The 26,366-nt window shown below is 34.9% G+C and overlaps 1 protein-coding gene across 1 annotated transcript in view; it reads left to right on the forward strand.

Moving 5' to 3' along the window:
• Window positions 1-26,366, forward strand: part of LOC109675387 (A disintegrin and metallopeptidase domain 3-like) — a 65,536-nt gene that overhangs the window by 7,885 nt on the left and 31,285 nt on the right. Inside the window, exons 3-6 of the mRNA XM_074064614.1 lie at window positions 4,620-4,675; window positions 6,877-6,955; window positions 23,096-23,172; window positions 23,600-23,768. Coding sequence (XP_073920715.1) covers window positions 4,620-4,675; window positions 6,877-6,955; window positions 23,096-23,172; window positions 23,600-23,768 — 381 coding nt within the window. The remainder of the gene's footprint in view (window positions 1-4,619; window positions 4,676-6,876; window positions 6,956-23,095; window positions 23,173-23,599; window positions 23,769-26,366) is intronic.

Raw genomic sequence — 26,366 nt, forward strand, 5'->3', positions numbered from 1 at the left:
AAAAGAAATAGAAAATGCTCAAATGGTGAGATATAATCCAGTCATTTGTTGAATATTATATGATAGTTCAGATTGAATGTCTGAGAATTTCACACACAAATTGTTAGAGTTAATTAGAAAGTGTGGCAAAGGATACTCAGAATATAAAAATGCATTTGCCTCTGGTAATGGTGAGAATTTGCTAAAGGTGGCTATGGTTCCAAGCATTTATCACTAATTGCATATGTATTTGGGACAGTATAAAAATAACTTCTTTATATCTTTGATTTCTCCAAATGTAAGATGGGCATAATAACAATCAGCCTAACTAACATTTGTACGGTGACAATTGAGAAGGAATTTTATGAAGTGCTTAGGTCAGGTAAACAAAACTTACCTCTATATATTTATCCATAAGGTATAGAGAAATATTGAAACTTAGTCATCTGTCTTGAGTAACTGGGTATAGGTTGATGCCATTGTGTGATAATTCAGAATGTAGAAGGCAAATTATACAGCTTTATTCTGCACAAATAGACTAGAGTAGGACACAAGAAGAATTACTATGAAGGTTGTAGAACATACAAATACAGTCATAAAACCCATCATGAATAAATAAGACCCAGGAAGAGAGTCCTGGAAATTGAAACTTGCTTTTATCTTGTAGATAAAATTCTCTAAAATTTTCATGAATACGAGAAAGAAAACTGCTATGTTAAACTAAATTCCAAATATGAAGAGTAAGCTGGTACCAGTTTCAGAGAGAACAGAACTAAAGTAAGAAGCAGTTCTTGACTGTATCAAAAAGATGACAAGGCAAGAGACCCTAGGCTGTGTCCCTCCATGAAAACCACCAGTTAGAAAGCTACCTATTATGGTTTGGCTATAAAGTGCCCCTAAAGTCTCCTGTATTAAAGTCATATATTAAAATCTTGGTGGGGTGATAGTTGCAATTGGCTCATGAGAGCATTAACCTCATCAATACTTTCTCTTGTTTTGCCCTTACTGGCTTAATCCAGTTGATGAGTTTATAACCAAATATCCTAATAGGAGGAGTGGCTTAACTGGAGGAAGCAGATCACTGGGTGTGTGCCCTTGAAAGGTCTGTCTTGTTCCATCCCCCTATTGCCCTGAGGTGAGCAGCTTTGCTGGGCCATGCTTTCCCCACCATGATATTTTCTGCCTGGCTACAGCTCCACAGTGATGGGGCCGAGTGACCATGGACAGAAGCCTCTGAAAGTGTGAACCAAAGTGAACCTTTCCTTTTTTTTTTTGAGCTAGAATCACATAAGGTAGCCCAAATTCCCCTTGAATTTGCTATGTAACCCAGGCTGGCCTCAAATTCAAGATCCTTCTGCCTCAACCTTCTAAGTGCTGCAATCTTAGGGATGTACCACCATACCAGGCCCTTTTTCTTTACTTGTTTTCCTCAAGTATTTTGTCACAGGGACAGAAGTACTTAATACATTACCCTTAAACAGAAATAGCTCTAAATAGCTTTAAAGTCTATTTAAGAAGCTGCCATGATACAGTGGAGCAAAAACCTGAGAATAATGGTATTGATTATTAACAAATAATTGTATTTATTATATACAGAACTGGTGTGGGAAGAGCAGTTTCATTTTGCTTGCACCATCCACAATCCTGACTAAGAATCATCCTGTTCCATGAGTGCCCCATACAGGGTGAATAACTGATTTTCCAATCTTTGGGGATGCTGGAAAAGGACTCAATTTGGTTTTATCCTTCCTGGTTTTCTGGGGTGACTGGCATAGCTGAGACATCTGGACATGGATAGGAACACATGAAGGGAGGGGCTATCAGTGTTAGCTTATATTGCAGGCATTACTGCAATTGCAGTGGCCTGATCTACTGAGGACTCTGACACTCACCACTGAGGACTTCAACACCTTTCTACAGTTTACCTTACAAAAGATTGCCTAATGCTTGATACCACGAATCCTTGTTGTCTGATCCACAGAGGACCTCAGAAGGCACTAGGGAAACCAATAGCCCTGGAGCTATTGTGGAACTCCAAAGCCTTTGCTTCCAAGCAATGAATATTTTTTATTCCAGCTTTATAAGACATCGACCTTTTTTTGCTCTACTTTCTGGACACTTGTCCCCAACCAGTGGTGCTTCAGATGGCTTGACCCAGGGTCCCAGAGGGGCAAACATACACAATCACCAATGATCCAAGTGTTTCCAACACTGTGCACGTCTTCAGCTGGCTCATGCAGTGTGAACATTCATGTGGCAGTACTGTCCCCCGCCATCAAATATAGCCAGCATCAACTCATGTTACTAGCTCCACTGCCACATTTGTCCCCACTGCTGGACCTTGTGGCTACATGTGTACATGTTGCCAGCTTCTAATCCCACTATTACTCAAGTGCCTGCAGTCAGCTGTGCCATCATGCATGCACCTAGTCACAGCTCCTGAAGCGAAACAACTGAGCAGTACAAGACAGATCATCACCTCAATAGACACAAAAAACCTAGACAATATTCAATAATAATACCCCCAAAATTATGTATAAAAAGAATATACCGTGAAACAATAAGGGGCATGTATGATGAGTTTACTGCTCATATCATAATGTTGAAAAGCAGGATAATTAGGCAAGAAAAATAAATAAAAGGCCTTCACAGTGGAAATTAACAAATTCACTCTTTTCAAATGATCCTCTGTATAGAAAATGCTAACAATTACACATGAAAGGTACTGTTAGAAATGACAAAGCTGCCTAGCAAGCCGAAGGTACTGACTTCAAACCCCATGCAGAAAAAGAAAGTAAGGGCTGGGACATGACTCAAGTAGTAGCGTGCCTACCTGACTAGAAAAGAAAAAGCAAATTCAGTGAAGTTATAGTGTACAAAATCAATATAAACACTATCAAAGCCAGGGGTGGTGATGCACACCTATAATCCTAGCATTTGGGAGGATTACAAGTTCAAGGCCATCCTCTACTACAAAGTGAGTTCAAGGCCAGCTTGGGTTACAAGCAATATCCCATTTAAAACACACACACACACACAATCTGTAACACTAACAATGAACTATATGGAAAAGAAATTAAGAAAAAAACTGTAATTTATAATAGCTTTGAAAAGAATAAAGTACCTATGAGTAAATTTAATGAGGTAAAATTTGCATATTAAAAGCTATAAAATGCCAAACAAAATTGAAGAAAACAGAAGCAAGTGGAAAGATATCCTTTATTCATGGATTTGAAGAATTCATGTTGCTAAAATGTGCATGCTATCCTTAGGAGATGTACAGATTCACTGCAATGCCCCATCAAAATTCAATGGCATTTCACACAGAAATGGAAAAAGAACCCAGAATTCCTGTGGAATTACAAAAGACTTCAAATAGATAAAGCAAACCTGGGGAGAAAAGAAAAACTGGGACAATACACTACTTCAAATTATATTATAATGAATTCAGTACTTCATAAAGACATCTGCACTCCTGTGTTCATTGCAGCTTGATTCACAATAGCCAAGATGTGGAAATAAAAATGTCATTGTCAGATGTGTGGATAGAGACACGGAGGGAAATATATTTCATATCTCAACAAAGGATCTTTATTATGGATACAAGAATTGGCTTGTGGGTAAAGATCGATCCATACTTAATGCATTTCACTCAACAACAAAGCTCCATTTAATGGAAGGGCTTCTAATTAAATGATGGCTGTCCAGAAATCTGTGACATGTTGATGAGGCAGTTCTCAAAGGAAGATGGATAGCAGAATGGGGAATAAATCCTTTGATCAAAACAGAAAGTTGTGCTGTCTCATATGATTGCCAATTTATTTGTGCTGCAAGCTGAAAAATAGAAAAAAACCCAAAATTCAAGTTTCTATAATGATTATCATTTTCAAATGAAACAATTTTAAATTCAAATCTCATTATGGATTTAATAAATGGTAATGATGACTGCTCTTAGCTTTTTAATTTTTTCCCTTTATTGTTGTGCTGGGTGGAGGTACACTGTGGCATTTATACAGGTTCTTACAATGTATCAAAAATATCATACGTGTAATTCACTCTTCCATCATTCTCCTTTATCCCTCCCTCCCCCGATTCCTGGAATGGTTTCAACAGATAACATTTTTGCATTTACATACATATGTACACATTTTTGCATTGTATTCACGCCCCACCCCCTTTCCGCACACCCTCCCCCCAGCTACTGCTACCAACCTTCAACTGGCAGGACATCTTCTGCCCTCATGTTCTCCATCCAATTTTGCAGAAGAAAAAAATGACATTTTTGTTTGTTTGAGATAAAGGTAGCTACACAGCGAGTTTCCTTGTGATATTTCCATGTATATATGTATTTTAACTCCAGTTGGTTTATCTCCTCTAATTTTCTTCCATTCTACCTTAATCTCTTTTTAATGGTGGCTTCAGGGGGTTTAAGACTTCTAAATTCATTCTTGTATAGAGAGTATTAGATTCCTTGATTTAATTTGAATTTAATATGATTAATGCTGTCAATTATTTCAATTTTGAGACATGAATGATATAATCTGTGTTTATATGAAAAGTGCATATCTGTAAAAAATTATAGCTTTTACTTTTAAGGAATTGAAATTTCTTACAATTACTCTCTGAATACTTTGTGGCAGGTTACCTATCTGATCAGTTTTGAAGGGAAAACATACACACTCCTTCTTAAAAAACAGTAAGTAACCATTTTCCTACAGTTGTCTTTGAGTGTAAAGTCACTACTCTATGTCTTTCTTATCATCTCATGTTTTCTCTTCAACAAAATTGGAGAAGAGTGTGGAACAGGTTCTGCCTGGAAGCATGGGTAGGGAAGAGGTGGCCCAAACAATGTATACACATTTGAGTAAATGTAAAAATGATATAAAATAAAAAAAGTCACTGCCCTAAACTGAGTTTAAATAAAAGCATAAATGTTTCATTTACTAACACATCATATCTTGTTTGGGACTCATTTTAGGCTTGAGGTTCAAGCTTTAGATTTAGTGATCTAGTCAAATTCTAATTTGATGATAATAGATATTAATGTGTATCTAATAAATGACAACCACTCCACATAAATCCTTAAAAGTGTAGGCACCAATTGTATGTTTATTATTTGTCCATGTGTAGTTTTTTCACATCCACTTATCATTCTACATACTCACACGATGTTAAGCATCTGACTTAATATTACACATGCTAAGGCAAAGTTAAAATGGAAACCAGGCCTGAAAAATTTCTCAGTGAAGAGCCAGGTAGATCTTGGAAACACCCTTAATGTGGCTTAAACTAAAAATGTAAGCAAAATTTACCCTGGGCCATTCCTGGTAATGCATGCGGTGGGTGAAAAAAACAAAACAAAACAAATCTAATATCAGCCACCCAAAGCAGTGAAGTAACATGTAATCATGTGATTGTGGCAAACTGAGAAGGAAAATTTATAACTGCAGTCAATCACTTCAATATTCACAAAATTAACAGTTGCCCTTGACTATTGGAGCACTAAATCTTGTTTGGTTTTATGATTCCCAATTCATGAGTTACTGCCTCCTGAAATTAACCCTCTACATTCTTTTCAAAAATTGGTACTGCGGTTTTGAAATAAGGGCCTTGCACAAGCATGACACCACTTGAGCCATGCCCCCAGTCCCTTTTGCTTTGGTTAGTTTTCAGATGGAGTCTCACATTTTTGCCTGGGTCAGCCCAGGATTGTGACCCTTCAACTTCCATTTCCTGTGCAGCTGAGATTATAGGCATGGATAATCACCACACCTGCTTGCTCTTGGACATAGTCTTGCTAACATTTTTTTTTTTTTGGCCTGAGCTGGCCTCAAATGGCCATCCTGTAATCTCTACCTGTAATCTTTTTTCCAGAGCACTACTCTGCATTCCATTTCCACAGCCTTTGCAAGAATTCATTATCCAGGAAATTGCACCTAAACTCAGAGATTTTCATTTTCCTCAAATGAAGTGATTAATAACACTCCTCACTTTTGGCTTATCAATCAAGGAAAAGGAAAATTTGTCACAAATGAGAGAAAATTAAGCAGGTGTGACAAGAGAAGTAGTGAGGATAGAAAGCACTCTGTGAATGCTCCAGTCCCTATTCTAATCTGGTCTTGACCTTCCTCTGGGTGTTTGGAATCCTAGAAATATAACAGGTTCCCTACAATGTGTAATGATGGTAGCCGGCTGCTTAATATTCACTATCATAGAACGATTATACTTCCCAAACACATTCATCAGGTTTATCTACAAAAACGATTTGGTTTACAAAATTTGAGCAACACACAGGGTCTCCCATGGACCCCTGTGGACTAGCATGTGCTATACAGTTTCCTTTACTCTTTCTTTCCAAGGATTGGGATTCAGGGTGGAGCACCCCTTTTCCTGAATTCCAGAATGAGGTAGCAGGGAGCAAAATTGTCAGTAAAATTGTAAAGGACATTCATTGTTCTTTTGGTGGGCACAGAATTTCAAGGTAGCTTTTACCACAGTATAGTTTCATAAAAACTACTTAATGCATATAAATATAATCAGACCATTCAACTGAGCAGCAAATATTAAGATATTTATATCATGAGATTTGTTGATGACTGATGTAAAACAAAGTTTTTGAAATCTAGAAACATAAAATATTACTGTACATATGTGTGTGCTCTCGGTTTATTGCTTTGAATTCATCATCGCCTCCAAACTGATCCCTGCCTATACTGGAAATTATTTTTAGGTTTTTCCTTATGCATACAATATACTATTAGAAAACAAGCTAAATAATTTAATTCCATTTAGTTTTTGGATGTATTGGCTTATGAAATTAAAAGTAAATTTTGTTTAATTTCATTATTCAATAATGAATATGAAATTACAATGAAATGTCATTATTTTGTTTAATAGGTCATTTTTACACCCAAATTTCCTCACATATTCATACAGCAAATTAGGAGCATTGCAAACAGAGTCTTCGTTTATAAAGGTAAGTTTTGGTTTCTGCTGTGTAGATCATGATTTTTTAGTGGTTCGGGTGCCATTGTTGAAAGAACATGAATGCTTTGTAGTCCGAAGTTTACTGTATGAACAGATCACAAGCCCAAATGTAATGCAGCAATTACTATGAAATCATATTGAATAAGACAACTACTTTTAAGTCTGGAACTCAGGAATCATTTGTCCAAAAAGGAATTTAAACTAGGTCTGGAAGTATGTACAGAAGTTAGAGAGGCTGAAGAAAATGTGGGTCAAATGCTTAGACACAGTGAGAAGTTTTTTTTTGAGATGGTCTTGCTATGTAGCCCTGGTATGCCTCAAACTCCTAATCCTCCTGTGTGAGCCTCCAGAGTGCTGGGATTATAGGTATGCACCACTTCACAAGGTAAGACTAACAAGCCTTAAGTGATATATCATAGGCCTGAGCAGTAGATGACATCTCTCACAGGAAAAGTCAGAGTGAGAATGCAAAAGTCGATCATGTAGAGTCCAAGTAGGCTCAGGTGTGGAACTGTGGACATCAGGCAGGATCCAAAGGTGCTTAGGAGTGGAAATGATTGACAATATGTGAGGATGTACTATTTGGGGGAATAGATAATTGGGAAGAAGCAAATGAAAGTGGTCAGATTCTATTGTTATTTTGGAAATAAGAGATAATGAAATTAAAGCTACAGTAATTGGTGCTATGGCTCTGACATTGTGAAATCTCCAGTATAAAAAAAAAAAAAAAACTCCAGTATTGCTTTTTGCTCAGGATTGCTTTGGCCTCTCTGGGTCTTTTGTGCTTCCATATGAATTTAGGATTGCTTTTTTCTAGATTTATGGAAAATGTCATTGGAAATTTGTTCCTTTTTAAAACATTTAGATGGGTCATGTTCTTAAATCCACTTGGACACCTACTCTGTGTGTCTTTAAATTCTATCACTCTATCTGTGGTAATTATTTTTATGTTAGGGCTTTTATTTACCATGAAATTATTATTTTATCTGCGTTTTACTTTGTTTCTCCTTCCTTTGTTCTTCTCTTCCCGTTTTGTTCTAAGTTACTGAAACATTTTTAGGTTTTCATCCTGATTTACATTAATATTTTAAAATACATTGCTAATTATAATTTTCTTAGTTTTTGACTTAGAGTTGTACGGGGAGATACATTATGATATTTACCTATGTTCTTATAATATATCTTAGCTACATTTACCTCCTCCATTGTCCTCTCTCCTCCTCCCTTCTTAGAACAACAGGTTTCATTAATCTATTTTCCATATGTAATTACTTAGAATGCCTTACTATTATGGATTTTAAAGCAAAATACTGAAGTTCTACCTCCATTTGTCTTCTATACTTTTGTTATGGCTTGAATCTAAAATTGTCCCCTGAAGGCTTATATGCTAAAGGCTGCTAGGTTTTCAGAGGTGATTGGGTAATGAGGGTTTGTCTTCATCAGTGGATTGATGATTAATGGATGAGTTCATGGTCTAGTGGACTGTTAGGAGGTGGGCCTGTTTGGAAGAAGGAAGTCCCCTGGACAGGCATTTGCAGGGCGTATCTCATCCTAGATCTCTTCCTGTTGGTCTTGCTCTGTTTCCTGGCTCTCATGAGGTGAACAGCTGTGTTAACTCAAGCCCTCTCCACCATGATGTTCTGACTTGCCTCAGTCCAAAGCAATGAAGTCAGATAAGCATGGTCTAAAACCTTCAAAACTGGGAGTCAAACTATCTCCCCTCTTTTAAAGTTCCTCTCAGGGATTTTGTCACAGTGATGAAAAATGATGATCAAAGCTTTTAAAATATATTTACTGAAGAATTTATTGTATTAAACATTGACCATCACATGAAATTGTTATAAGTCATGATTTAGCCATCAAATGATATTTTGGAATCTCATGAGGGAAAAGGGCAGTGCAGTATTTGTACCCATTCTTTTTTCTTTAACTCTTTGTAATGTTCCAAGCTTAAAGCTATCATTTCCTTGTATTTTAGAGTTTCTTTTAGCCATTCTTTCAACATAAATATTCTATTGACACAATCCCTTAGTTTTCCTTTGTCTGAAAAAGGGTTTGTTTTTTTCTTCATTCTTGAAGGGTGAATTTAACAAACAGAATTTTTTTTTTTTACTGTATTATTATTCTAGAACTTGAAAAATGCAGTGTCACTACTTTTTGCCTCCATGAGGCACTCAGTGTCATTCAGATTGTGTTTCCTTAAAGATTTTGGGTCATTGTTCTCTGGTCACTTAAAGATATTTTTATTGTCTTCATTTAATTGTGATGCTTTGCTGTGGGTTAGTTTGGACTCTTTCCCTCTGGAGTTTTTTCAGCTTCTGGAACCTATATGTTTTATATTTGCATCAATTTTGTGAAGAATTTTTTTAAGCCATTGAAAAAATTTTCTTGTGGTAAAAACATTTAGCATAAAGTGTAGTCTTTTAACAAATTTTAATTTTATATTATAGCTGACTATAGGGACAATGTTATACTGCATACCTCTAAAACTTTCACTCATCATGCAAAGGTACAACTTTATACCTATTAAAAATACCCCTTTTTTGTCTCTCTCAGCCTCTGGCAACTATCATTCTACTTTGATTCCATGAATTTGACAACTTTAGATATTTCATGTAGATGAAATTACATAGTATTTGTCTGTAACTGGCTTATTTCACTTAGCATAGTATCCCAAAGTTTGATTTATGTTGTCACATATTAAAGAATTTCCTTATTTCTTTAGCTGGAGTGCTTTGCATTATATGTGCATACCACATTTTCTCTCTCCAGCTGTTAATGGGCATTTAGGTTGTTCCCACATCTGGTCTTGAGTCTAACAAAAATATAAAGGTCAATCTCTATATAAAAATATTTTATTTTGTCAATAACAAAGAGTAGGATCACAATCTGGAACACACATCCACAGGCTGGAGTAGCCTCTGGGGAACAAAGGAATAGTTGAGTTTCGTTGGTAAAATGGGAAAACTACACAAAGTATTTTGGTAGACTGCTGTTTGGCACCTGTGGTGTTCTGCAAGAAATAAGCTCAGATTTGTGAGTGGCTTCAGCAACTATGAAAATCTACTCTTAAAATCGATGTAGGTTGTTCTGTTAGACTGGTCTAACAGAACCAGGGAAGTCAGAGATATTTTCCTGTATAAGTGGCTACATATCTAAGTCCCCTCTTCATAGTCTTCCCAGCCCTATATTTCCAGTTTTCCCCAGCTCCATTTTGTCAGGGTTGACACAAGATCTGTCTCTGAAAGCTCTACTGATCAACATTCTGTAGTTAGGTTTTGATTGTCTCTTGGTACTTGAATGCATCTGTCCTGGTTGTTCCAGTTTCACACAGAGGGAAGTGATTGGTGACAAGAATCAGTGTCAAAACACTCTTACTACAGGTGAGCTACAAGGGTGGTTTGGAGGAAATGGATCCCATGGCAAGTCTACCTGAAATCCATTGTGAAGTTCAATTTTGTCAGTTTTGTAGGTGTTGGCTATAGTTTGGTAAATAGCTTGTTGCTTTAACTTAGTGTTCTAATCAGTGCATTATTGTGCAATATTCAGAAAAAACCTCATAAATAAAAATATTAATTTTACTAGCTTGATTATACATGAATTTTTTGTCTGTTTTTTGTTGGGAAATAAACAGGTGCTTGCAAAGCAGGTGCTCTACCACTTGTTCCCGTCCATTTTGTTCTATTACTTTAGAATTGGGGGTCTCTCGAACTGTTTGCTTGGGCTGGCCTTGCAGCTTGATCCTTCTAATCTCAGCCTCCTACATAGCTAGGATTACAGGTGTGAGCCACCAACATCCAGCAACACACATTTAAAAATAAGATTTACCTTTTATAAACTCCATTGATTTTTTTTAACTAAAGGCCTACTTGAGCCTTTAGTTTGTTCTATATTATTTTGTTTGTAAGTCTCTGACAGTCTAGTAATTCTATTTTAGGACAGAAATTTATATATTTTTTTCTTGTTTTATTTTTTTGCTGGGAGGGGCTACATTGAATTCACCCCCTCCACCATTCTCCTTCATCTTCCCCTTCCCCCAATCCTGGAATAGTTTCAACAGGTATCATTTTTCCATTTACATTCAAGTGTACACAGTATTTGTACCATACTCACCCTCTTTCACTGACTCCCTACCCCCTCTCCCTTCCCACCAGTACCAACCTCCCAGGCAGGACCTGTTCACAATTTTTTTATATAAATTTATGTTTTTGTTTTTATTTATGTTTATATTTCAACTATTTTTGTTTTTTAACCTTCTTTATAAAAATACATCTGTATAACATTTGGGGGGATTTTTCTTTTACTTACTGGCTTCTCTCTGCGTGGTTTCTATTTTACTTTCATATTTATTTTTAGAAATAGCCTATAAAGGGCTAGAGATGTAGCTCAGTGATAGAACACTTGCCCAACATACACAAAGGCCTGGATTCAATCTCCACCAACGAAAATAAGTAAGTACACAAATAAACAAATAACCCCTCAAGAACCTCTGAATTTGATTTTCTTTTGTCTTTTTTTTAGCCCAGGGCCTTGTGGTATGCTATGTAAATGCTCTAATACTGAGCTACATCCAAGCCCTTGATATTTTTTTAATCAGGTCTGATTGGATATTATAAAGATAGTTATTTTTGCATGCTTTGTAATTATGCACATTAATTAAAATTTTAATGTAAAGCTAACATATGGTGAAAATATAGGAAGCAAGCAATTTTGAATTGTCATATACCAACATTTTATAAGTATACATTTTGTAATTACTGGAATAAATAAATGCATAGAATTGTTTCCTTTGTTAATATGTATTGACATCTTTATCTCTTGTGACTAATTTTGGCTTGAAGTCTACTTTGTTAGCTATAAGTATAATAGCTACTTTTGCTTGTTTTTTTCTTCTGCTTGCTTGGTTAATAGTTTTCCATTATTTCACTTTCTTTCAGTCTGTGTGTCTTTGCCTCTGAATTGTGCTTCTTGTAGTCAACAAATTGGATCATACTTTCCAATGTATTCAGCCAATCTATGTCTCTGGATTAGAGTGTTAAGACCACTTACAATTAAAGTTATTATTGAGTGATATTTGCTGATTCCTGTAATCTTGTCAATCATTTCCCTAATTTATTTGAGCACTTTTTATTCTTTACTTTTGTCCTTGTTCATCTTAGGATTTTGCAGGTTTGCTGAGTTGAACTTGTTCAATTCTGTCCTGATGCTTATGTGTTAATGTGTTCTTCTTAGAAAATTTATTGTTTCCTGGGCTCTAATTCTGAGACTTTCTTCCTCCTCTGAGTGTAATACCCCTTTAAGTATCTTTCACAATGCTACTTTAGTGGTCATGAATTGCTTTTGCTTATGCTTATATTGGAAGACCTTTATTTCTCCATCAGCTTTTAATGATAGTTTTGGTAGATTCAGTTGTTTTGGTTTGGCTTTGAACTTTTTTTGATTCTCCTACCTCAGTCTCCTGAGTGCTATACTCATGCACCACCATGCTTAGAACCTAGTTTATTTTTGACAATTGTACCCAGAGTATTTATGAAAGCTCTGACAGTAGATGAAATTAATGATCACTTCAAATTCTTTCCTCGTCAAAGAAAAACTGTAACTTTACATTGCTGGGCTTGACATACAGGAAACACGGGATGCTGAATTGCATCTCATTTGTAACTTATGCTTTCCTGACTATGAATATCTGACAGAAATGATCATAAACCTGTCTTTATTAACTTTAATGCTGACAATATTGAAGATATGACTGCTTTAATTAAGCCAGCAATATTTTTCTAAGGTATGTGAAATTGAAAGCATTTGGATTAATTGCATTAATTGCCATTTTTCATGAGAAAACACTTGCCTTAAATATTTCTTTGTTTATTTTTAGGAGGTCTTGGGGATGAAACGTAGGGACTTGTGCATACTAGATAAGTGCTCTACCGCGAGCCCGCCCCAGCCTTTTTTTCCCTTAAACATTTTTCTAAAACTTAGTCAATAGAACTTTTTCATATATTTTGATAGAAAAACCGTACACACATAATATAAAGAGGTAAAAACAAAAAGATGGAAATTTTATAGTTTTACTTAAAAGGTTTGGTCACAAGTAAAATATAGTGACATGGATGTGCTTGCGTATAAGAAAAGATATTTGGATCTAAATTATCTCTCTTGACAAAATGACACAAGAGCAAACAGACTTTTCATTTGACCTATTAGGGAATCTTATGAAGATATAATAAGCTTTGAGGGAAAGTGGTTTGAAGTATGCACATGAAAAATAGAAATCTCTGAATGTTAACCATATAGTTACAGTTTTAAATTTTAGCTATGAAAAAACTAGCTCATAACTTACCAGTTGATATAAAAATGTGAACAACAAAAATGAACCACAGTTTTTACAGTTGTCAAACTGTTTGTATTGCTGGTGTTTTGGTTTTTTTTTAATCAAGTTGGTTAAGATCAAATGACTGCATCTCATGAGTAATTTAATGTAACATAGATTAACAAGAGTAAAATAATAACACAAGTTTTATGTGGCATGCAAGCACAGCCATATGGAAACAAAAATTAGATGGAAACTATCAAGTCAGATACAAACACACCGACTGGAACAAAGGACAGTTAACTGTGAAAAACATGACATGATCATGTGACAAGTTTTGAAAGATAAGAGTTGCTCAATATTTTCTTGGTCTTACCTTTTTATTCTTGAACAAAAAGACATTGCATTTCTTCTAGTAAAGGGAGAATGGCTTTTAACAGGGAATTTAATATTTTTCTTTAAAATATTAAAAGAAATTAAAATATTAAGAGAAGAAATTAGACTATTAAAAGAAAATATTAAAAGAATATTAAAGAAATAGCACAAACTGTTTTAAAGTATCTTTTCTTAAGTAGTTGCTATGCCAGTATAGCCTATTTTAACTTTATTTTTCCTCTCTGGAATTTTTCTACTATTATTACTTTTTCAGAAACAAGGTTTTATTTTAACTTTTTCCCTTTTTAAAAAATATCATATTATTGTCATACTGGAGGTACATTGTGACATTTACAAAAGTTCTTACAATATATCATAGTGAAATTTACCCCCTCCATCATTCTTTATCCTCCCACCCCATTCCTGGAAAAGTTTCAACAGGTCTCATGTTTTCCATTTTCATACATGAGTACATAACATTTCTACCATATTCACCCTCCTATACCCTTTCCTTATATCTTCCCTCCTCCCACTGGTACCTATCTTCCAGACAGGACATATTTTATCTTCCTGTTCTCTATTTTGAAAAAAGACATTTTTGATTGTTTAAGATAGCTATACAGGGAGTTTCATTGTGATATTTCCATATATATATATATATATATATATATATAATGTATATATATATATATATATATATATATACATTATAGCCCAAATTAGTTCATTCTTCCATTTTTCTCCTTTCTATCTTAGTCTTCTTCTTCTGGTGATATCAACAGGTTTAAAAATTCTAATTCATTCTTTTTTTTTAAGCAGGAAGCAACATTTTATTGTGCCAGCACAGACTCAGTGAACGTGTGCCAAAGGCTGAGCCCCGAGAACAAAGGGGTATCACCTTATGTGCCCTTGCAAGCAGGTTACAGAGGGAATAAAATAAAAAACAAGGTTTAACCCATATATGGTTACATGCAATTCTATAGGCTACTTCACCTAGTGTTAGTGCCCTTCTACCCCTACTCTCTATATTCATTCTTGCATAGACAGTCCACCAACCATATTCACCTTCTTAACTTCCTTTGTTTACCCTCCTTATCCCATTAGTGACCTTGCCTTGGAGTGGCCTGTTTTTCATAATATTGCTTGTATTTGTATTGGGCCCATATTCTACAAATGAACCTGGCTAACTTACTTAAGATGATGTTCTTTTGTTCCATGCATTTACCTTCAAATGATAAAATTTTATTTTTCTTTGTGGCTGAATACAATTCCATTGTATATAAATGCCATGTATTCTTAATCCTTTCATCAGTTGTGAGTCATTGTGCCTGTTTCCATAGTCTGGCCATTTTGAATAATGCAATAAACATGGGTGTGCAGTTGTCTTTACTGTAATGTGAGTCACATTCCTTCGTGGTATATCCCTAGGAGTGGTATTTCTGGGTCTTATGGTAGTTCTACGTTTAGTTTTTTGAGGAGCCCCATAGTGTTTTCCATAGTGGTTGTATAATTTACATTCCCACCAACAGTGTATAAGGGTCCCTTTTCCCCCCACATTCCTGCCAGCATTTGTTATTGTTTGTGTTCTTGATGGTAGCCATCCTAACAGGAATGAGGTGGAATCTTACCCTGGTTTTGATTTGCATTTCCTTTATGTCCAAGAATGTGGAATATTTCTTCATGTATGTTTTGGCATTTGGACTTCTTTCCTTGAAAAAGCTCTGTTCAGTTCATTTATCCATTTTTTTCATTGGTCACTTTTTTTTGGAATTTAATTTTTTTGAGCTCCCTGCATATTCTGGTTATCAATCCCTTGTCAAATGTGTAGCTGGCAAAGACTTTCTCCCATTCTGTGGCAGTCTCTTCAATCTGATGACCATTTCTTTTGTTGTGTAGAAGAGGTTTTAGTGTCATGTAATCCCTTTTGTCATTCCTTTCTCTTAGTTGCTGAGCCAATTGAGTTTTATTTAGAAAGTCATTGCCTATACCTCAAAGTTTCAGTGTATTCCCTGCTCTTTTCAGCACTAGCTTCCAAGTTTCAGGTCTTATATTAAGGTTCTTAGTCCACTTTGAGTTGCTACTTGTGAAGGGTAAAAGACATGGATCTACTTTCAGTTTTCCACATGCAGACATTCAGTTTTCTCTGCAACATTTATTAAAGACGTTGTCTTTTCCCCATTGTATGTTTTGGGAGCCTTTGTCAAAAATTCCATGTAGTTGCATGGACTCATATCTGAGGTTTCTATTCTGTTCCATTGGTATTATTTTCTGTTTTTGTGCCAGTACCATGCTGTTTTTATTGCTATGGCTCTAGTATAGTTTGAAGGCAGGTATTGTAATAACTCCAGCATTGCTCTTTTTGCTTAGCATTGCATTGACCACTCATGGTCTTTGTGCTTCCAAATGAATTTTAGGGTAGATTTTTCAGTCTCTGTGATAAATGTCATTAGAATTTGGATGGAGATTGAACTGAACATGTACATTGCGTTTGGTAGTATAGCCATTTTTGAAATATTGATTCTGCCAATCCATGAGCATAGGGGATCTTTCCAATTTTTTTCAGTGATTTGTAGTTTTCACTGTAGAGGTCTTTCACTTCCTTTGTTAAGTTTATTTTGAGGTATTTTTTGAGGCTACTGTAAATGGAATTGTTTTCCTATATTTTTTCTCAGTCCTTTCATTGCTGGTATATAGAAAGGCTACTAATTTTTGTGAATTGATTTTGTACACTGCTGCATTGCTGAAGGTGTTTTTGATGTCTAGGAGTTTTTCTGTGGAGTTTTATGGGTCATTTTGCTATAAAATCATGTCACCTACAAATAGTGATAGGTTGACTTCTTACTTTCCTATTTGTATTACTTTTATTTCTCCTTCCTGTCTTAATGCTCTAGCTAGGAATTCCAAGACTATGTTGAATAATAGTAGAGAAAGTGAGCACCCTGGTATATTTCCTGACTTTAGAGGAAATGATTTCAGTTTTTCCCCAATTGTTATGATGTTAGTTATAGGCTTGTTCTATGTATCCATTATTATTTTGAGGTACATTTCTTTCATTAGAGATTTTATCAGGAAAGGATGTTAAATTTTGCAAAGGATTTTTTTTGGGGCATCTATTGAGAAGATCATGTGGTTTTTGTCTTTGTTTCTGTTAATATGCTGTATTACATTTAATGATTTGTATATGTTGAATCATTTCTGCGTCCCTGGTATTAAACTGACTTGATCATGTTATATAATCTTTTGGATATGATGTTGAATTTGGTTTGGCAGTATTCAAAATTTTTGCATCTAAGTTTATTAAAGTCTGACCTATAATTCTCTTTTTTTGTGTCCTTTTCCTGTTTTTGGATGAATGTAATACTGGCTTCATAGAATGATTTTGCAGTGTTCCTTCCCTTTCTATTTCACAGAAAAGTTTGAGGCGTGTTGGTGTTTGTTCTTCTATAAAGGTCTGATAAAATTCAGCCATTAATCCATCAGGTCCTGGATATTTCTTTTTTGGGAGACTCTTTATTCCTGCTTTAATTTCATTGCTTATTATAGATCTATTTAGGTTATTTATATCCTCTTGGTTCAAATTGGCTTAGTCATATGTGTCTAAAAATTTATCTATTTCATCTAGTTTTTTCCAATTTATTTGAATATAGGTTTTTAAAACAATCCCAAATGATTCCCTGGATTTCCTTAGTGTTTGTTATGATCTCCCCTCTTTTGCTTCTAATTTTATTAATTTGGATCTTTTCCCTCCTCATTTTAGTCAAATTTGCCAGGGGGTTATCAATCTTATTTATCTTTTCAATGAACCAAATTTTGTTTTGTTGATTCTTTGCACTCCTTTTTTTTTTTGTCTATATTTCATTGATTTTGACCCATATTTTTATTATTTCTCTCTTTTTTCTCATTTTGGATTTAGCTTGTTCTTGTTTTCTAGGAGTTTTAAATAAAGCATTAGTTTATTTATTTGGGATCTTTCTGTATTTTTAATATAATCATTCATGGAAATAAGTTTTCCCCTTATCACTGCTTTTGCTGTGTACTGTAGGTCCTGGTAGATTGTGGTTTCATTTTCATTAAATTCCAGGAACTTTTTGATTTCCTCCCTTATTTCTTCAATGACCTATTTGTTATGGAGTAATGTGTTGTTCAGTTTCCAGGTATGTAGTATTTTCTGCTGTGTTTCTTTTGTTGTTGAGTTCTAGTTGTAATCCATTGTGGTCAGATAGTCTGCAGGGGGTTATTATAATTTTCTTATGTTTGTTAAGAGTTTCTTTGTGACCTAAAATATGATTTGTTTTGGAGAAAATTCCATGGGCTGCTGAGAAGAATGTGTATTATGCTGTTGCTGGATGAGATACTCTGTTGATAGCTGTAAGCTCCATTAGGTCTATGGTGTTATTCAATTCTAGAGTTTCTTTGATGAATTTTTTTGTTTGGATGACCTATGTATTGGTGATAGAGGAGTATTGAAGTCTCCCACTATCACTGTGTTGAGGTATGTCTGTATTTTTAAGTCTAATAGTATACGTTTGATGAAGTTGGGTACACCAACATTGGGTGCATATAAGTTAAGAATTATTTCCTTTTGATGTATTGCTCCTTTTTATTAGTATGAGGTGACTTTCTTTTTTTCTTTTGACTAATTTAAGTTTTTTTATTATCATATTATTGTACTTGGGGTACATTGTGACATTTACAAAAGTTCTTATAATATATCATAATTGAATTTATCCCCTCTATCATTCTCCTTTATACTCCTTGCCCTCTATTTCTGGAATCATTTCAATATGTCTCATTTTTATTTTATCAGATATACGTATAGCTACTCCAACTTGTTTTGAGGAGCCAATATCTTGGTAAACCTTTTTTCCACCATTTCACTTTAAGCCAATGTTTATTTCTGTTTGTGAGGTTGGTTTCTTGTAAATAACTAATTGTTGGGTCTTTCTTTTTAATCCAGTTTGCCAGTCAGTGTCTATTGATGGGGGAGTTGAGGCCATTAACATTCAGTGTTTATTTTGAGAGGTATGTGGTGATTCTTTCTATTTAGTTCTTTTGTTGCATAAAGGGGTGTGCGTGTGTGTGTGTGCATGCGCAATGCTATGCTACTCTGTAATTACTTGTCTGCTCTTCTTTTGAGATTTAATAAATTCCATTCTTTTATGACTATGTTGATTTTCATCTTCTGTGTGTAGATTCCTTTGAGTATCTTCTGGAGTGCTGATTTAGGGGTCATGTTGTTTTAGTCTCAGTTGATCATGAAAGGTTCTTATTCCTCCTTCAATTTTGAATGATAGCTTTGCTGAGTAGAGTATCCTGGGATTGAAATTGTTTTCTTTCAGTGCTCAAAATACCTAACTCCATGCCCTTCTTGCTTTTAAGGTATCTGTTGAAAAAATCTGCTGTTATTTTGATGAGCTTACGTTTATATGAAATTTGATTTTTTTTCTCTTTGAGCCTTCAATATTCTTGTTCTCTGTGCTAATTCATTTAACTATGGTATGCCATGGAGAGATTTTATTTTGGTTTTATCTGTTTGGTGTCCTAGAGACATTGTGCAATTGGATGGGTATCTGTTTCTCAAAATTTGGGAAGTTTTCTTCTATTATTTTGTTGATTATGTTTCATATACCTTTAGCTTACACCTCTTCTTCTTCTTCTTCAGTGTTCCTGATTTGTAGGTTTGGTCTTTTGATGGAGTTACTGAGTTCGTGCATGCTCCTTTTATAATTCTTCAGTCTTTTGCCTAAGTATTCTTCTGTTTTTTCTTTAATATCTATTGTGTCTTTGAGCCCTAAAGTTATTTGTTTCATTTGTTCTAGTCTGCTGGAGTAGTTTTCAACTCTGTTTTTCATTTGAATTAAAGAGATTTTTGTTTTGGGGGTTTATATCTGATTCCTTTTTTTTCTTTGAGACTTTCCATATCTTGGCAGAGTAGCCAGATTCCCCTATTCTTGCTATCAAGAACATAAAGTTTTCTTTTAGGCTTGTTAGAGCTCAGAGATCGGGGTCTATCAACTCTTGGTCATCTTGCCTAGAATTTTTATATTAAAAGCAGAGTTGTGATGGTAGAGAGAAGAATCAGGTTAACAAACAAGAAGCTATAGGGAGAAGAGTCAGAGGAAGGTATTTCAGCCAGCCTTGAGACCACATTTACAGTGAGACAATTTTTTGAGCTGTGAATGAACTTTAAAACTTTGATATGCTAATTGGTGTATATAGTCCATTAAATTGTTTTATGTTGTAGCTATGGCCTTTTAATTTAGTGCTAAAATAAATGAGCTTGGGGAGTTGGAAAGATATCTATCCAAACTAGAAACCCAAGAAAGCACTGAAACTATTTTGTCATGCCCTTGAATTATGGAGAGCCCATATTGTAAATACATTTACCTAGGTCATTTATTTTAAATAAAATACACAAAAGTCAAAATAAAAAAGTCAGGTATGCAACATGAAGATTAAAATATGTACTTACCACATAGGTTGGAAATATTAATGAACAGTAGGGGAGTGATCCATCTCAAAATAGACTTCATGAATAGATCACAAATGCAACCAGAGAACTCAGACCAAAAAAAAAAAAAAAAAAGGAGGGAGTTGGAGTGCAGAGATGTTCACTAAGGCAAGAGAAGTTGACTCATAGGAAAGGACTTTCTCAAAGGGCCCATATGGGTAACTAGCACCATAATTCTAAGGACTACTAATCAGTTGTGAGACTGTTGTGAATCCATTTTCTAAAATCATGTAATGTCAAACAAAAACATAGAGACCAAGACCAATCTTTTTTTTAAAAGTATGATAAATCAAAAATAAAATAAAAAATTTAAAAAACAAAAGTGGTTTGGGAATTTTAGATACCCACATGCTAAAGAATGAAATTGGGCCCTTGTTTTATAGCATATTCTGAGACTATATCAAACTGAAAGACTTATGTACAGTGGAGGAAAGAACACTGTGAAAGGCAACCTTCAAAATGGAGGAAAATATTTGTAAATAATTTATCTGTAAGGGGTTAATACCTGAAATGCATTTTAAAATCACACCTTTGCATAATAACCATATTAAAAGTAGGCTAAATATTTAAATAGGCATTTGTCCAAAAATGGACAACTAGAATAAAAAAGAAGGCATTGTTCACAGAGACAAGGGAGCCCAGCTTTATAGTGGATGAAACAAAAAGATTTTTTTGACAGTATTGGGGTTTGAATTAGGGCTTCACACTTGCAAGGCAGGCACTCAACATTGAGCCATGCATCCAGCCTTCATTAAAAAAATTTAAGCAACTTCAATCTTAAAAAAAAGACTAGTTTTATCTAGCTGCTGAAGCCACTCACAAATCAGAGCTCTCCAGCGCTCACAGCACCATAAATGCCAATCAACTTTCCTTCAAGACTACTTACATAGTTTTTCTTCTTTTCCCCAATAAAATTTCACATTTCATCTCTCAGACATACTAGAGGTCACCTCAGCATGTACATGTAGGATTTTTCGTGGCACTGAGGTTTGAACTCTAGGCTTCATGCTTGCTAGGCAGGTACCATACCACTTGAGCCACTCAGCCAGTCCTAGCACATTATTAATACGAGGGGATTTCATTGTGATAATCCCATACATGTGTACCTTGAACAAGTTTACTCCTTTCGTTATATTCTATTCTCCCTCTCCCTTTTCCTCCCCACACCACTTTTGAATAGACTGTCATTTCTCTTTTATATATTCTTGGCACTTTTATCAGGGATGAGTTGACTAGAATGTGTGGATTTATTTCTAGGCTCTCTATTATGCTCTGTTGGCTTGTGCATCTGCATTTATGCTGGAACCATACTATCTGATTACTGTAGCTTTGGAATGTATTTTGAAATAAGAAAATGTGCTGCTTCCAGCATTGTCCTTTTTCTTCAAGACTGATATTACTGCTCTTGGTCTTTTGTGTTCCCAATGTAAATTTCAGAATTGTTTTTTTTTCTATTTCTGTAAAAAATGTAATTGGGACTTTGATAGGTGTTGTCTTGAATCTGTAGAATGTTTGGGATTTGTGGACATTTTAGCAATATCAAGCCTTCCAATCCAGGGTCATATGATGTATCTTTTCATCTGCTAATGCCCTTTCATCAATAGCACCTTAGTATACAAGTCTTCCACTTCACTGAATTTATTCCAAGGTGTATTATTTGTTTTTGGTGCTATTATAAGTGAAAATATTTACTTATTTTCTTTTCCCAGTACTTCAATAAGCAAATAGAAATTCACTTGACTTTGGGATATTGCCTTTTCTTTTGAGACAGGGTCTCAGTGTGTCCAAGAATTCCTGATGCTTCTTCCTCAGCCTTCTGAATGCTGGGATTACAGGCATGGGTTACTATGCCTGGTGAAATGTTGACTTCTTATCTTACAACTTTACAATATTTGTTTTTAACACTGATAATTTTAGAATGGTGTTTGTAGTGTTGATTTCTCTATGTAAGTTCATGCCATACACAAACAAGGACAGTTTTATTTCTTGCATTCCAATTTGGATGTCTTTTATGTTTTTTTCCTTGCCTAATTGCTCTGGATAAGATTTACAGTACTATCATGAATAGAAATAGTGAGAGTGAGTATCCTTGTCATTATATATATATATATACATATATATATGTATTAAGTAGGGTATGGATTTAATGTGTGGATCTTGCTGTTTGGAAATAGTCAGTGGTGTAGGTGGATCAGACATTTTGCTGCCATTGTGTATAGATGGAGATGGTTGTCCTACCTGGTATCTTCTGACTGCCACTTGGGGTACATCTAGCCTGCGACTGGGTAAGGGTGAGGACTATGTATAAAAATTTTAAAAGTAAGTGACCATTGAGGATATGTATGCCTGGAAGGTAATAATGTATAAGTAAATTCATAAGGAGCAGTGTGATGACAATAAAGTTTTCATAGGGCAGGACCAGTGAAGGAACAGAACTTAAAATAGAAGTCGTTAGAATTTAAAGTGATAGGAAAGGCAATGCACTAAAAGAATGTTAGGGCAAGTCTGGGAAGGTCATTGAAAAGAGAGTTTGAACTCCTGATGATCACATATCTATCAAGTGAAATATTAAAAACAATCAAAGTGAGGAAACATCAATTAAGATACTTTTGCATAGTCCAGCAAAAATGAATGAAATATTGAGTTGAATTACAAGGTAGCAGGTATAGACTATACACTTAGGAAATGTGGCTGATTAAAGAAAAGATGTAGATAATTTAGAACTTTTGGGGAGATGATGGTAATCATGATTGTTCATAGAAGAGAAAGTTTAGAGGAAGAACCTGCAGATAGACAGCAAAGAATTTAATATCCAATAAATAGTATGATATTGGCTAAATATGAATGTTTGATGATATCTTAGAAGTAAGGATAAAATTGAAGACTTAATTTAGAAATTAATTATGATTACATCTTCTTATACTCCTTCTTAGAGTCATTGTTTTTACCAAGGACATGCTGCAGAGATTCCAAGATCAGTTGTGACACTAAGTACCTGCTCAGGACTCAGGTAATAGCATATTCTGTAGGTATGCATTGAGATCTTAGGTCAACCCTTAATTTTCAGAATCTTTTTGAAGGATAGAGTGATATGAAGACATATAGACTTTGTCTTTCAACTCATGTACTTTCCTTACCTCCTCCACTTCCTCCTACTCTTTCTCATATTTTCTTTGTCTTCTTTATTGTTTACAATCATAACATTTGTACAGAATGACCTTCAACTAACAAGAAGAGTATAGCCACAGCAGAACCACAACTCTTCTTAAATATTGTATAGAGGAAAGATAGGTATAAGATTTGGCTTGAAACCTAATCAAATAAGATGGAATGATTTGTAAGATTAGATTACAATGGGTACTATAAAATTTATATTTCTCAGGGGGAAATCTATACTAATTATATTTTTATTTCTTTTTTTGTTGGTGAATACTTAGGGGATTATTGCAATTAGAGAATTCCAGTTATGGAATTGAACCATTAGAATCTTCAGCTACATATGAACATATGTTTTATGAAGTAAAGAATAATAAAATTGATTATTCCCCCTTGAAAGAACACTACCCTAAGCTTGATCAGTCCTACCGGATTCTTGTGAAACCTGAAGTGAGTAACCACTTTTATCATCTTCCTTTGTGTTATCCTTGAAAAGTTATTCACATTGAAATTTTGAGATTTGCTATATTAGGTAAACAAACTTAAGCTGGTAATGTTGCATCAAGAACTTTTGTTGTAGGACCTTTATTTTAAAATATTGTATTTATTCAGACAGTACTGCAAAATGTCTGCACAACTACATTTGATCATATGATTAAATAATGTGATTGAATAAATGAATTTCTATCCATACATTCTCATCAACACTGGATCACATTAAAGGGAAGTAAACAAAATAACAATGTATGAAGCTTAAATGTAATATATGACAAATTCCATTTCGCTCTCCCCTTACTTTGCTGTTATTTTGGCAAAGGTATTGATATGAGTGCAGGTTAACAAAATTGACCTTTCAGAAACCATAACCATGATTAACTATTTTAATTTATAGAAGTGAAACTTCATTTTTACTGTAACTAAGGAGCAGTCACAAACTGTATGTTGCTATCTGGAAACTGTCTTCATGGTGTGATACATTACACATTTGAAGGAAATGTTTACCATGGAAATTGAGCATAATGCAGAAGGTAAATTTAAAAAACTTTAAAGGATTCCATTTTTCCCCTGTAGGAGGAGAAAAATCTAAAAGATGGACATGCTTAGGGAAAGACAAATAACAAACCACTTAGAACCATCCCCCTCCAATGAATCAACAATAAGAGAAGTATTGGAATAGGTATAGATAACTTACATTGCCATTTGCCTGAGTTTGAATTCCAGGATGATCAGTCTGTCAGTCACAAGAGCTTGAATGAGTAAGGTAACCACAGGGTCTGACAGCCCTGAAGCTGGCAGGTCCAGTGCAGTTTCTCTTCTCTGCTGTGCAGAAGTCAGTGTTCTGTTTGCTTCCCTCCACTATCTGGCATACTTGGAGGAGATGGCTAGGTTTTGATATTTGCCATCCCTCTCTATGGAAGGAAGGGGAACTAGGGAAATCCAGGGAACTGCAGGACCTGGATTCAGAGCTCTCAATCCCATCTGGCAGCAAACCACACTTAGCTAGGAGGCAGATCCAGAAGACAAGCGCCTTGCCAACTAAAGGCTCAGAGCTCTGTTTCCACAGCCATCCTTAGGCAATGGGGCTCAGTCCTTGCCGGATGGTGAGGCCACTGACCACCATGTCTATCACTGTTGCTTAAACTTCTCAGCAGGTCCATGTTAGACTCTCACTGTTTCCACAACCATCTCTTGTGGCTGTCTCCCACCCAGTCACTGTGGCAGGCTCCCAGAGCTGCAGTTGTGTAATCTAGGGGAAAAAGAAGCAAAGCAAACAAAAAGAGGATCATGAAAGTAAAAGGGGGACTACTAGGGAGGATGGAAGGAAAGGGAAAGGGGGAGAGAGAAAGGAAGGATACAAAGATACATAGCTTACTTCGCGTCTAAAAATATGATCCTAAACCAGAAATTGAGATAGGTTATCAGAAACTTGGTGTAGATTGTAGTACTTAGGAAGTGTGTATAAAGGCAGACATAGGAGGAGAATTGGGTGAAAATATCCTGAGAAAGTATTTAGCTATCCTCCCCTAACAACTGATTGAAAATTAGAGGTTATTTTGTTTTGGGAGTCCTTTAAGTGGTGACATCAGGCACAGGTGTTCTATAGTCTTTTATGACTGAGAGGAAAAACCTTACTAAAGCTATGTGATTAAATTAAATGTGTGACACTGGATATTGGGAACCAGTCTTATATCTTCTAAGAAGATATGGTTTTATTCTCTGGGAATAAATCCAGCTTAAGAGAAAATACCTAACCATATTGACAGCAAAGTTTTCCAAAAAGGAACCCAGAGAGATTACACTCTATTAGGACCTCAGCCCATAAACCTCAATATAGTCACAGATGCTGGAGAAAGCTGTTTGATGATAAATTCTTACCATGAAAAAGCAATAGTCACATGATGAAACAATATAATGTGAAAGACAGAGACATGAAAAAAATCAGTTAAAGTTTGAGGTTCCACCTGGTTGTTGCTGTTTACTTTCCTTTGTTGAGCCTACATTTCATAAGCTTTTCATCAGGTCAATGTTGGACACTTCTGCTTCAAGACAGAATTTATGCCATCCCTACAGGCAACTGGCTTGTCTGTTCTGTCTTTTTTCCATGATTATATATACTGCCTCATCTTGACTTATTAGAAAAAAACTACAAAAATAAATGTTTTGTGGTTTATTTAGAAATAATACAGAAAAGATTGCTGTTATTTTTGGTGAAAAAATCAATTTTGTGTAGTTTATTTCAATCTAAATAAAATGTGAATTTTCTTTAAAAAAAAAGTTTGAGGTTCCAAAGAATGATCTTTAATATAAAGATATGAGAAAATATTTTACACACTAAAGAATAGGATGCTATTAAAAATAAAATCAACAGATTCATAATAGTTCAAAATTTAAAAATATAATAAAATTTAAAACTTCAATGGAATGTTCACAAGATAAAACTGCAGAAGTCACATAGAAAGAAAGGGAAAAAGAAAATGACAGGGAAATTTTAGAATAGGAAAATTAAATTAGTAATGTAGATTTAAAAAACCACAAATTCCATTAAGG

This window comes from Castor canadensis, unplaced genomic scaffold (genome assembly GCF_047511655.1).
Source record: "Castor canadensis unplaced genomic scaffold, mCasCan1.hap1v2 HAP1_SCAFFOLD_161, whole genome shotgun sequence".
Lineage (NCBI taxonomy): Eukaryota > Metazoa > Chordata > Mammalia > Rodentia > Castoridae > Castor > Castor canadensis.